Source organism: Apodemus sylvaticus, chromosome 9, assembly GCF_947179515.1.
Source record: "Apodemus sylvaticus chromosome 9, mApoSyl1.1, whole genome shotgun sequence".
NCBI lineage: Eukaryota > Metazoa > Chordata > Mammalia > Rodentia > Muridae > Apodemus > Apodemus sylvaticus.
Genome location: NC_067480.1, coordinates 38,231,770 through 38,243,733, shown reverse-complemented (window position 1 = coordinate 38,243,733; position 11,964 = coordinate 38,231,770). Strand labels below are relative to the sequence as shown.

General features: G+C 52.4%; 1 protein-coding gene across 1 annotated transcript; it reads right to left on the bottom strand.

Annotated features, from left to right (window-relative positions):
• Positions 1–7,389: 7,389 nt before the first annotated feature.
• Positions 7,390–11,615, bottom strand: Fev (FEV transcription factor, ETS family member). The gene is given in 5 exon segments (XM_052191822.1): positions 7,390–7,967; positions 9,660–9,734; positions 10,402–10,504; positions 10,507–10,641; positions 11,604–11,615. Coding segments are annotated over 5 exon segments (903 nt in total).
• Between the last annotated feature and the right edge of the window lie 349 nt (positions 11,616–11,964).

Sequence of the window (11,964 nt, the reverse complement as noted above, 5' to 3'; positions counted from 1 at the left end):
GCTTCCCTCACTCTGTCTGGAGCTTCTGGTGACGGCTGGCACGAGGATCCTGCTCAGGGCTTGGGCAGTCGGCAGGTGGGCATTTTGGCCTGTTACCTCTGGAAACTCTGATTCTCAGAATCTTCACTCTACTATGAATGTGGTGATAACCAAGGGGTCAGAGGTTAAGTAAACATTGTATGGTAATTGAATCCCATCCCTGCCACTGGGAAGCACTGGGATTCCAAATGAGTTCTTTGTCACCTTGTGCCTTGGTTTTCTTTGTCTGTAAGTTATAACTGGTGCGAGAACCAACCCCAGAGTGTTCTGAGAATGTAAACATCCTTAAATGGTACCTCGAACATACATTTTCATTATCAGCCTTATACTAACTTCTGGGAGGTCGTCGGTGTATGAAGCACTTCTCCTGAGGCAGGAGAGCACTGCCTGGTGTTGGGATGACCTCGGATGCTGCACCATCCTTCCGTGTCATGAGACAAGTTACATGTCCCTTAATCACTTCAGCATTTGCATCCATAAAATGAGAAAAACAGAAGGTTTTTAAAACTCAAACATGGCCGGGCGGTGGTGGCACACGCCTGTAATCCCAGCACTCTGGGAGGCAGAGGCAGGTGGATTTCTAGGTTCAGAGGCCAGTCTGGTCTACAGAGTGAGTTCTAGGACAGTCAGGGCTACACAGAGAAACCCTGTCTCGAAAAAAACCAAATCAAAAAACAAAAACAAAACAAAACAAAAAACTCAAACATGACTCTCTGGATATTGGTCGTGGCAATGTGAGTCTCTGTCAGTGTGGAAGCTGCTGGCCTCTGGCTTTTACATAGTCACACACGATAACAACGGGAATCAAGCAGTAGTGTCATTCACCCTGTAGAAAACGTCTGAGTGGCGAGACATCGCGCCAGTCACACAGCTTTAACTTTGCTGAAATCTCGTAGTTCTAAATACCGTATGTTCTCTGCTTGGCTCACAGAGAAACTGGAAGATGCCCTGTGGAAAGGAAGCCGACCCAAGTGTCATTACCAGTCAAGACAGTTCACCACTTGGACCTAGGACCAGGACTAGACTGCTGTGGGAAGTAGGCGTGGTCACTCCAAGATCCCTCTGGGGCAGCTGACTGAGACTAGAGGGAAGGAGACAAGCATTTGACTCCATTATAGTCTTATTTACTTGTTTTCTGTGCATTTATAGTTGGAAGTGGTATATGCTTACCACCATGTGTGAAGGTCAGAATACAACTTGAGAAAGTCTGTTCCCTCCTTCCATCGTGCAGATCTTGGGGACGAACTCAATTTACATTTGGTGATAGGTGCCTTTACCCACTATACTATCTCATGGCCTTTGTGTTGTTTTTATTTGTTTGTTTAAATAGTAGAAAGCATTACTAGACATACTGAGGTACTTAAATGGTCATTTCATCTTTACAATAACTTATGAGGTAGTCACTGCTTTCCTCATACCCATTTTTCAGATGGGATAACCAAGGCACACAGACATGAATTGCTTCAAGTCATGGCTTCTGAGAAGCCAGCACTCAAGCTAAGCCCATAGCCCTTGCTCTCAGATGCAATATTACACCACTTTTATTGACAAGAATAGTAAAAGAGGAAAAGAAGAAATGGAAAACTGTCTCTAGCCAGTAATAATGCTCACCAAAAGAAAAAGTCACAATCAGTAGGGCTTTGAGCCACTATGGACCACAAATGGACCATCCTGGGATGGGGGGAAAGTCATGGAAAACATGCTGACCAAAACAAGGTAGAACATGCCATCAGAATCAAATAGAGGGAGATGCCCCCTCCTCATCCCAAAAACACAGTGACCCACTTCAAGCCTGAGGGACTGCAGGTGGAGTGGGGGCTGGAGGAAGGCAAGAACTGCCAAACAGCTCAGTTCTTCCCTCTCAGTCAGCAGGGAAGCGGAAGGAGGGGTGCTGAGGAGACCAGCTGCTGCCTTATCCTTTCCAACCAAGCATATCATGCTGTGATGGAAGATGCACCTGCAATGGGCAAATGCATGCGGGCCACACATGTTGAGGTTTCATCTGCTGCTATGCATTGTAATGTTAAATACTGACTCCCCCAAAGCCTGGTGGTCCTCAGGGATGAGAGAGTTATCACATACACAAAGTGATACTATGCGACCTTGCTCCTTAGTTTAAAATTCTTGGTTGAAAAAAGATGTTGTCAGCCTATAGCTGGGCAGAAGAGAGATGGGGGGAAGGTGTTTTGGTTCCCGGGCTTGGGGTCTGAGGCAGGACCATGGAGAGGAGAAGAGAAGGAGAGGAAGACAAGATGCCATGGGGTAGGTGAGTCGTGAAAACATGGTCCTGAGGACTGGTCAACCGGAGTTAAGAGTGGCCCACATGGAATGCGATAAGTCATTATCTCGATATCTTCAGGTTATTGACAGGGAAGCGGACAGAATAGCATAGAGAGTAGATATCTGCCCACTCCTAGTGTTTTAAATGCTTATTATAAATATAAAGGTTGTGTGTCTTTTATTTGGGAACTGAATGATCAGTCGGGGGCAGGGGTACAAACCCCTGACTGAGATTAAATATTTAACACAATACACTCACATAAAGAAACAATCTAGACAGAGCCAGCATGAGAGGAACTTACAGAATGGTGAGGAATTTGGCTCGGAGACCACAGGTTAGCCCATTCACTTCATTCTTCCAAGCCTCCATTTCCTCACCTGAAAACTGAGGTGATTTAGCATGATGTGATCAGGGGTGTGGTCAGATCAGAGAGCAGATGGCTGGGATGACATGGCACAAAGCAGAGCCTGGCGCCAGGCCAGAGTGGGGTGTGTTTCAATCAGCAGTAGCCCCAAGCAGCTCACACGAGCAAGCTAAAGAATGCCTAAGGAATCTTAAAGACGTATTGGAGGAAAACAAAATATGGAACCAGAAGAGCAGAGGCTCTGAGGGATGTGTGTCCCAGTGGAACTATCTATGTCAGAAGAGATGGCTGGTGGGACAGCATTCTCTCAGCCTAACGCTCTAGGTGGCACGGGTCCTCTGTGCCACTCGAATCTCAGACAGCAAGTTCACAGATCTTCACGCGACATCTTATTAGGGCTTTGGATGCCATCTTCAAAATCGCACAGAGCATCAGAGAAGGCATGGGTCAGTGCACAAGAGTGATTCTGAGCAAGGCCATTGAGGGTATTTGGGACTAAGGAAGAAGTCACCGGAGGAAAGAGAAATGGTCTGGCAGAGGAACCAGATCACACAGGTAGGTCCCAGAACAGCCTCTCATCTTTGGCCAGGCTATCTAACATGGTGGGCTGAGGTTATTAGTGTTCCCCAAGTTGTTGAAGTTATAGCTGTCCCTTTTGTCCCCTCCCTAACCTTAGAGGAGGGATGTCTTGGAAACATTTTGTAAATGCTGCACTGGATGCTCACGACGAAAGGCACAAGAACATGCCATCTTGTCACTGGTGACGTGGATGAGGTGGCCAATAAAGGGTTCAGAACTTTAATGACTGAAAGAATCCTCTGGGTTGGAGTGGAAACAATACCTTGGAGGGTCATGACCCGTGGGACCCAGTGTCAGTTGAGAAAGGCCTGGATGATCAAGAAGCTAGGCGTGGTTACGGAGTGGCTTCTTGGGGCTGAGAATGTGGTAGAGAATTCCTAGCATTCTGGAAGCCCTGGGTTCAACTTCCAGCAATGCAAGACTATGTCTTTGTTGGGGCTTGTGTAGAAGAGTGGTTTCCAAAAGGATGTGACAGTGCCATGCCCAGGGCTCTTCCTTAGCTCAGAGCACCATCAGATCTACTGCAGCTTCCATGCACATGCCCAGCAATGCCCTCACCCATCCTCACACAGGTCCTCTCCTCGGGACTGTTCTCTGGATAAGTGAGGACACTTCTCACACCCAGGTGATTTCCCAGACTATAGAGGTGTCACCATTGTCTCTCCAGAGTTCTTGCTCTTTGATTCCTGGCCTTCTACAGTGTGTGGCTTCCCTTTGTCCTTCTGGATGAGCATTCCGTTCTGGGGATTGGGGAGGAATTCAATGCTGGGGGGATCCCTTCCTAAATGCCCTAAATGCCATATCCCCATCAATGCAGGTTTTCTGCATTTCACGTGTTTTCTAAGACACAACTACCTTGTACACAGCATCTACTAGCCCAACCTTGCTGTGACTTGTGTTCTGTCTCTTGTTTTATATGAAGATCTACATATAGGAGTCTGGGGAGATGGGTTAAGAGCACCCGCTGCTCTTCCAGAGGACCTGGGTTCAGCTCCCAGCACCCACATTGCAGCTCACAACTGTGTCTAACTCCAGTTTCAGAGGATCTGACACCCTTACACAAACATGCAGATGAAACAACAGAGCACGTAAAATAAATAAAATCTTAAAAAGGCATTTTTAAAAAGATCAAGAACAGGACCTCTCAACCCTTGACAGGAAATTCTTGGCAGCTCAGATTTCTCAGTTCTGCCTTGGTCTCCTCTAGCGAGCTCCATCTCTGTAAACAGGGCTGTAAGCTTGCTGTTCTTCCAATGCCCTCTGCAAGGCTTAAAAGCCTCTAGCAGGCCAGACTGCCCCTGGCTCTGTGCTGTCTGGGCTATGTGAGACCATTCTCCACCGCAAACTTTATGGAACATGACATGGAACATGCCTTTGCCAGAATGCTACTTGGAAAAAAAGCAGAGTATTCTGAAATTGTAAATGGGTAGGGGAGAGAGACAGAGAGAGAGAGACAGAGAGAGAGAGATACAGAGAGAGAGACAGAGACAGACAGAGAGACAGAGACAGAGAGAGAGAGAGAGAGAGAGAGAGAGAGCTACAAGCACTCGCTGCTCTTGAAGAGGACCAGGGTTCAGTTCCCAGCACCCACATGGCAGCTCATAATCATCCATAACTGTGGTTCTAGGGGAACCATCTCCTCTTCTGGCCTTGTCAGGCACCAGGCATGGTGTGCATGCACATACGAAGGCAAGACACTTAGACACATAAAATAAAATGAATAAATCCTTTTTTAAAACCTGGCATAGAAAATGCAGGGGGCCAGCGCATGCCTTTAATCCCAGCACTCAGGAGGCAGAGGCAGGTGGATCTCTGTGAGTTTGAGGCCAGCCTGGTGTCAGAGCTAGTTCTAGGACAGGCAAAGCTACACAGAAAAACCCTGTCTCACAAAACAAAACAAAAACAGATTAAAAAGGCATAGAGAAAAGGAAGGCCATTAGACAGAGAGAGCAAGATGGCCTCTGCATGAGGTACAGGGCTCTCTCCCTGCCCCACGCCTCATTACACTTTTAATCTAACAAGTATTTAAAGGAGGCTTTTTGTGTGTTTTTTTTCCAAGTTTTTGTTTGTTTTGTTTTGTTTCTTGAGACAGGGTCTTGCTTTTCGCCCAAGTTGACCTTGGAGTCTGGGTCTTTCTGCTTCTTAGTTCTCAGTGATAGGGTTGCAGGTGTGTACCACCATGCCTGACTGGATTCCCTACAATAAGAATGTACTATTTAGAAACAAGAAGGAAGAAGAAAAAGAAGAAGAAGAAGAAGAAGAAGAAGAAGAAGAAGAAGAAGAAGAAGAAGAAGAAGAAGAAGAGGAGGAGGAGGAGGAGGAGGAGGAGGAGGAGGAGGAGGAGGAGGAGGAGGAAGAGGAGGAGAAGGAGGAAGAGGAGGAGGAGGGGGAGGAGGGGAGAAGGAAGGAGAGGAAGAGGAAGAGGAGGAAGAGAAAGAGGAAGAGGAGGAGGAGGAAGAGGAGGAGGAGAAAGAGGAGGAGGAGGAGGAGGAGTTAGTGAGTGAACAGTCCTGGATGGGTCATAGGCAGTCTGGGAGAGGACGCTCATCCATACTCACACCACACTCCAACTACCCAGGCTTCCACCTTCATATCTCCTTTTGGCCCAGGACACAGGGAAATCGCCTGCCTGCCTGATAGAGGCCCGAGGCACCAAGGCATTCTCCCACAAATGAAGAAGACCCTTTGTTGTTCTGGAAAGAACTACAACTATTCACACACACACACACACCCGAAAGTTTTCTTCTGAGGGAACACATCTAAGGCCGCTTCTCAGACAATAGGTTTTTGTAATAGAAAACAGAGATTAGGGTTCCAAGTGCCTCTGAATGGTGAGCCCGGAAGTCTCAGAAAGATCATCCGACCCACTTCCCAGACTTCCCAAGGCTGAATCCACGGTGAAGGGTCTGGGTCCCCCCTTTTGCTCCTCAGTCTGGAGCCTAAAGGAAATGTGGAGGCAACCCGGTCTTGGTCCTTTTGTCTTAGTAGGTAAGGCACCCAATGGCCTTCCACCAAATCTTCCCTAGACTTAGCCGGAGCCCGGCCTACCCACTCTCTGACCAGCAGAGGGCGCGCACCACTAGCGGGAAAAGAGTGGCCCTGTCGCTAAACACAGTCCGGGAAAGCCTTTAAAGAGCAGACACATCTAACAGGGCGGGTCAGAGCCAATGCTACTGGGAGCAGCAGGAGGTTTGTGAAGGAAAGTGAGAGATGGCCTTGGGAGAACAGCACGAAGCAGGGAGTGGAGGCGAGAAAGGTAGTAAATTAGGGCAAAATGGAGAGTGGCTGGTGGAAGGTTCGGATGGAATGGAGGAAAAGGTCACGGGCTGGATAAGATGCTGTGAAGAGATGGGCGAGATGGAGGAAGGCGGAGTGGGGTGCTGGTTGGATTGAAAGCTGGAGTGAAATGGGACGGAGTGAGGGTGAGGGAGGCCCCCTCTCAGGATCCCACGCACCGGATCCTCCTCACTCCGGGACACCCACGCTGCTGGCCCTCACTCTTGGAGACCTTCTGCTTTGCCTGCGCTGAGCCCTGATGCAGCAATGAGCGGACAGAGGAGGCAGTAGGGGGCTTGGGAGCTTTAATGGGGCCGAAAGGGATATATACAGCCTGGGGTCCTTGGGCCAGAGTGTGGGATGGGGGAAAGGGAAGCCAGAATGTTGGGGTAGGGATGGGAGACGGCAGAGATGTTTAGCGAGGGTACTCATATCCCGAAAAAGGAGACTGTGAGAAGCCTCGAGGTACTACCGTTTGGAGTAGGTCGCGGGAGAGGGAAAAAAAATGAGAAAAAAAAAAAACAGAAAAAGAAAGAAAAATGGGGGTCGTAAAGAGGGAAGCAGGGTGCAGGTGAGAGGAGAAAAAGACAAGGGAGTTCGAGAATCTGGAGACCTGGAAGAGAAAATAATAAAATGGGAGCACATGCACCCTTCCCGGGGCGAAGATGATGGGGGGCCTGGAAGCCGGGTGTTCAAGGAAGACCTCGGAGGCTTCCCATCCTTTCTTCCCTGGGCTGGGCGCGGCTGCTGCACTGAAATCTGTGTGAAAGGAACGTCGGGGCAAGCTTCGGGGCTCCTCCCAGGATGAGGATGGGAGCCACCCCCACCTCGCTGCACCCGACCGTCCCGTCTAGTGATAATGACCCCCCAAGTGCGAAGCGGCGGCCACCGCGCCGAAGGGCCCGGGAGGGGGCTGCAAGCCCGGGGTGGGGTAGAGCGCGGCGGTGGCGGCGGTGGCGTTCGGGCCAGGCCAGTAGGAGAAGCCAGCGGGCGCGACACCCGCCGAAGCTGCCATTAGGTTGAGTTTGGAGAGGCCGGGGAAGGGCAGCGGGGCCAGGCCGGCCGGGAGCTTGTAGAGCGCGCCGTCCTGGGCGGCGGCGGCGGCTGCAGCGGCAGCTGCGGCGGCGTGGGCGTGCGCGGGTGGCGGCTGGCAAGCCTGCGCCAGGCCCTGGAAGTCAAAGCGGTAGGCGTAGCGCTTGCCGTGCACCTTGCTCATGATGTTTTTGTCGTAGTAGTAGCGCAGCGCGCGACTCAGCTTGTCGTAGTTCATGTTGGGCTTGCTCTTGCGCTCGCCCCAGCGCCGCGCCACCTCGTCGGGGTCGGTGAGCTTGAACTCGCCGTGGCCGCCCTCCCACGCGATGCAGCCGGCGTTCGCGCGGTCTGCCAGCAGCTCCAGTAGAAACTGCCACAACTGGATCTGTCCGCTGCCTGTGGGGGGAACGGGAGTAGTCAGCCACAGGACTGGGGCAGGTTGGAACTAGGCGCATAGAGGTAAAGCAAGAAAACAACCCAAACCAGTAGCAACCCACATCGGAGAGGGTAAGGAAGCGTCCTTGTGTGTAGCAGAATTCAACTCAACCAGTGTAGACCATCAGAGCACAATGGAGCCGGTTTTCATTTTGGGGGACCTCGGGTATATTGTTTTGTGGTTGTCTGGATGTGGAGAAGCGGTGGCGAAGCTGGGTTTTCCTAGGTAAGGACCAGACACCAGACCCTCCTACCCTCCCGGCCAGTCTCCTTTATTTAAGGCAGAGACTGCACAGCGGTGCAAGCCAGCCGGGTACGTGAACTGCCTAACCAGCCTAGGTCCTGTCCAGACACCCAGACGGAATGGACAGTTATGCATGGAGATGAAGATTCTTGGTCTAGCCTATACAAGCAGTAGACAGTCCCTACCACCCAAAGGCATACAGTAAAACAGGCCCAGCTTGAAGAATCATTGTGTCAGACAAGAAGAGAGGCCCTGTGTACTGAGAGAGGAGGCCTACTCTAGGAGGTCCCCATCCTCACTACCTCCAGGTGCACTGACCTCTGTGCTGCTGCAGTAGACGTCAGAACTCTGAGGGGGAGGGTGGTGGGCCAAGAGGTAGGATTACAAAAGGACTGTGCTGGATTCCCGGCTGGATTTCCTACAGATCTCAGGGTAACTGATAGTGGCCAGGTGTTATATGCAGGCGATAAGGGGAGGAGGGTAAGTGACCTAGAACTCACTCTGTCCTGTTTTGAAGCCTCAAGCAGACTGGACAAACTGTCGCCCCTCCCATTCCTCCAGAATAAAACAGACTGGCTTCCTCCCTATCCAGTGTCATCGACTCAGAACCCCAAAGCTCCCCTTTCCCCCACAGTTTCTACCCCAGTTCCTTTAAATCAGACCAGTGAAGAGCTAGCTGGTTCCCTGGAGGAAGGATTTCGGCTCAGAGCAGGGAAGCTTAGATCTAAAAGGCGCATCTGAGACCAAGCGGGAGCAACAACGGAGACTTGGTCCACGTTCCTGTTGGGTGATACCGTCCCCTCCTTCTGGGAAAGAAAAACAGTTGCCAATCTCATCTTTTTCCGCCTTCTTGTGAGGTTAGGGTACTGGCTGGGGCAGGAGCTATGGGAAAGAATCGAAATGCCGGCCACCAACAGGCCAGTCGGTCATCTACTGCAGCAAACCTAGGTATCAAACACAAGCCAGAGCTGGCTTGGCTGAGTCAGCAACTTCGGCAGGGGACCAGGAAGCACAGGCTAGGGTTTAGGCCTCGGGTGGCTGGAGAGTAATTATTGGGGGCCCCTTGCCAGGAAATGCGACGACTTTGTTCCAAACAGCCGACACAAAAAAGGATACCAAAGGCCATGCCACAAAAGCTTGGAAAAACCATACTTGTCAGGAAAAGGACTGGCGGCCAAGATCCCCTTCGCCTGGCCTGTCACGAAAACCTAGCACCAGACTAGACCAGGGCTCAGAAAATGACCAAGTTAAGGACAAAATCAGTGTCTCCTGAAGGCCTCTGCACAATCTGACCACGCCTTATGTTTTCCATAACGTGGGGTGCACACCGCTCTGCCCCTCTGTCTAGTGGCAGTAGCTCGTACCCTCGCCCCATCGTCTCCATCAACCCGGTGTATCAGCTAGCTCACCTTTCTGTACTGCAGGGCTCAGGGGTCCCCAGCTCGGGCTCTTCCCTTCCTTAAAAAGACCATCTCCGACGGGATCTGCGGCGCAGAAGAAAACAGTCAAGCAGACCCTAGGCGGAAGTTGAGGGTTTGACCGAAAGGGCCCGGGGGCAGCAGTGTTCTGGGGGTCCGGGCCACCAGCTCCTCCTTCCCAAGCTAGGCTGCGACGCGAGCCGGCGCAGAGCCCCTCCGTAGCGCCCAAGTCAGGAAACGCGTCCAGGAAAAAGGAAATCCGCTTTCCGAAGGGGCCGGCTAGAGCCTTATAAAACCCAGAGGGGATCGCGCTAGCCGAGTCTGAGCGAGCGGAGCCCCTTGTAAAGAGCAAAGGGGTGTTTGGAAGTCTCGGGCCGGTGAGAACGCTTGGAGGACGAAGGTGAGGACCCTTGAGGGCTCAGGGACGACGCCCAGCGGATTACAGCCTTGGGCAAGGCTGGAGCCAGGAGTCCACCTCCCAAAGACCCCTGCTTTCAGCTTCCTACGATCCTGAGTCTGCGTGACTTCTAGAGCCACACCGAAACCCGGAAGCTCGCTGTCTACCTTGCAGGTTCCCCGAAGGCCCCAAACTACAACCACCAGTCCCTCACACACACCCACAAAGCGACTCTCCAGAAGCATCCCCTTTGGTCCACGGAACTTGCCCCACGCCCTGACCTAGACTTCCCGCCCAGGGTCTTGGTGCCTCCAGCCCCCGGCTGGTCCCTGGTACCTGGCAGGTACATGTTGATCAGCAGGGGCTGGGAGGTGCCGCTCTGTCTCATCGCTGCCGGGGACTGGGCGGTGGGAGATGGGGAGGGGGACGGCACGGGGGGGGGCACGTCAGCTTTGCGCTTGGGGTGCCGATCCCCGCCCGTGGCGACTGTGGGTGAGAGGGAAGAGTAGACGCCGCCGGGTCCGGCAAGGCCTGGCGGGAGCGGGCAGCCAGGGTGTGGCGAGGAGGGAGGGGGTCCTGGAGCGATGCTCCCAGCTACAAGGCCGCTTGCAACCCTCCGGCCCCGCGCGGGCAGGGGCCGCAATTTCCGTTTTAATTAAAGTGCGGCCGCCTCGGCCCCCCAGACCCCGCCCCCGCCCCTCTTATCTTCCCATCGCAATAAAGTCTCCAACGCGCTGCGCCTCAGCCAAGCGCACCCGGCAGCCCCCCGCGCCCCGCAGCCCAGGCGACACGCGGGGGATGGGCTCCAGTTCGGGGCTTAGAAGGGGCCAGGAGTGTGTGTGCGTGTGTCTTTTTCTACCTCCCCGACTCTTAGCAAACATCGGTGGGGCGGGAATGCTGGCCCCACTTAGGACCTCTGAGGCCACAGCCTCAAGTCCCTTCCCCGGAGCCCTCTTTCCTACCACCTCCCTCCCCTCTCTCACTGCTTGCTCTCCGCCCCTTTCCTCCCCCTGCCCGGGTCCCCGTCTCCAGGCTGCCTTATCTGCATCTTCACTTTTAAATTTCCGCTTCCCTCCCTCTCGCCTGTCGCTGCGCTCCCAGCCGCGCTGCCGCGCCGCCCGTGGCTCCCTTTATCTTTGCACACCCCCGTGCCTTCTCCCTCCTTTTTTTCCTACTCTCTCTCTAGGTCCCTAGAGACCCGATCCCCTCCTCGATCTCCTGGTTTCCTGTCTTGTCTGGCCCCGTGCCTCAGGCCGGGCGCTGGGGCATCTCCCCTGGCAACTTCTGAGTCTCTCTTCTTTATTCTCCTCACCTTCTTTCTAGGTCTTCTTACTGCTTTGTGCCTATTGGTTTTCTTGTCCTGTTTCCTCTCTTCCTTTCCTTCTTGTTTTACTTTTTTAAAAAATCTATTCTGTTCTTATGCATTAGCTGCCATCTCGCAACCAATATATGCTGAATACAAGCTGCGTTTTTCTGGTAGATTCATCTCCCCACCTCTCACCACGACAATGTCTCTACCATCCTTCCCCCATTCTCACAAACACTTCCATGCTCCTTAGGGTTACAGGGATCACAATAGGGTTCTGTCTTGTACAAGTGTCCTTGCTAATTCATGATGTGGCTTCCAAGTAGACCAGGGTATCTGGGTACCTGTGAGACTTCCCAGATCTGAGACTGAACTTGGGCCCCTGCATCAGGAGTGCCTTTTCTGCAACCACGTGACACTTCGTATGATCGAGGAAGCTGCTGTCAGACCCGCTATTCTCTGGGTCGTCCTCTCTCTTGCTTAAATACAGGGTTGAGGGGGAGCTGGAAATGGGGGTGAGCCTCCTGGAGGGTCCTTGTTCTTAGGGCGTTTATATGAGGAACTGCTGCAAATATCCTACATGGGATCTCCAG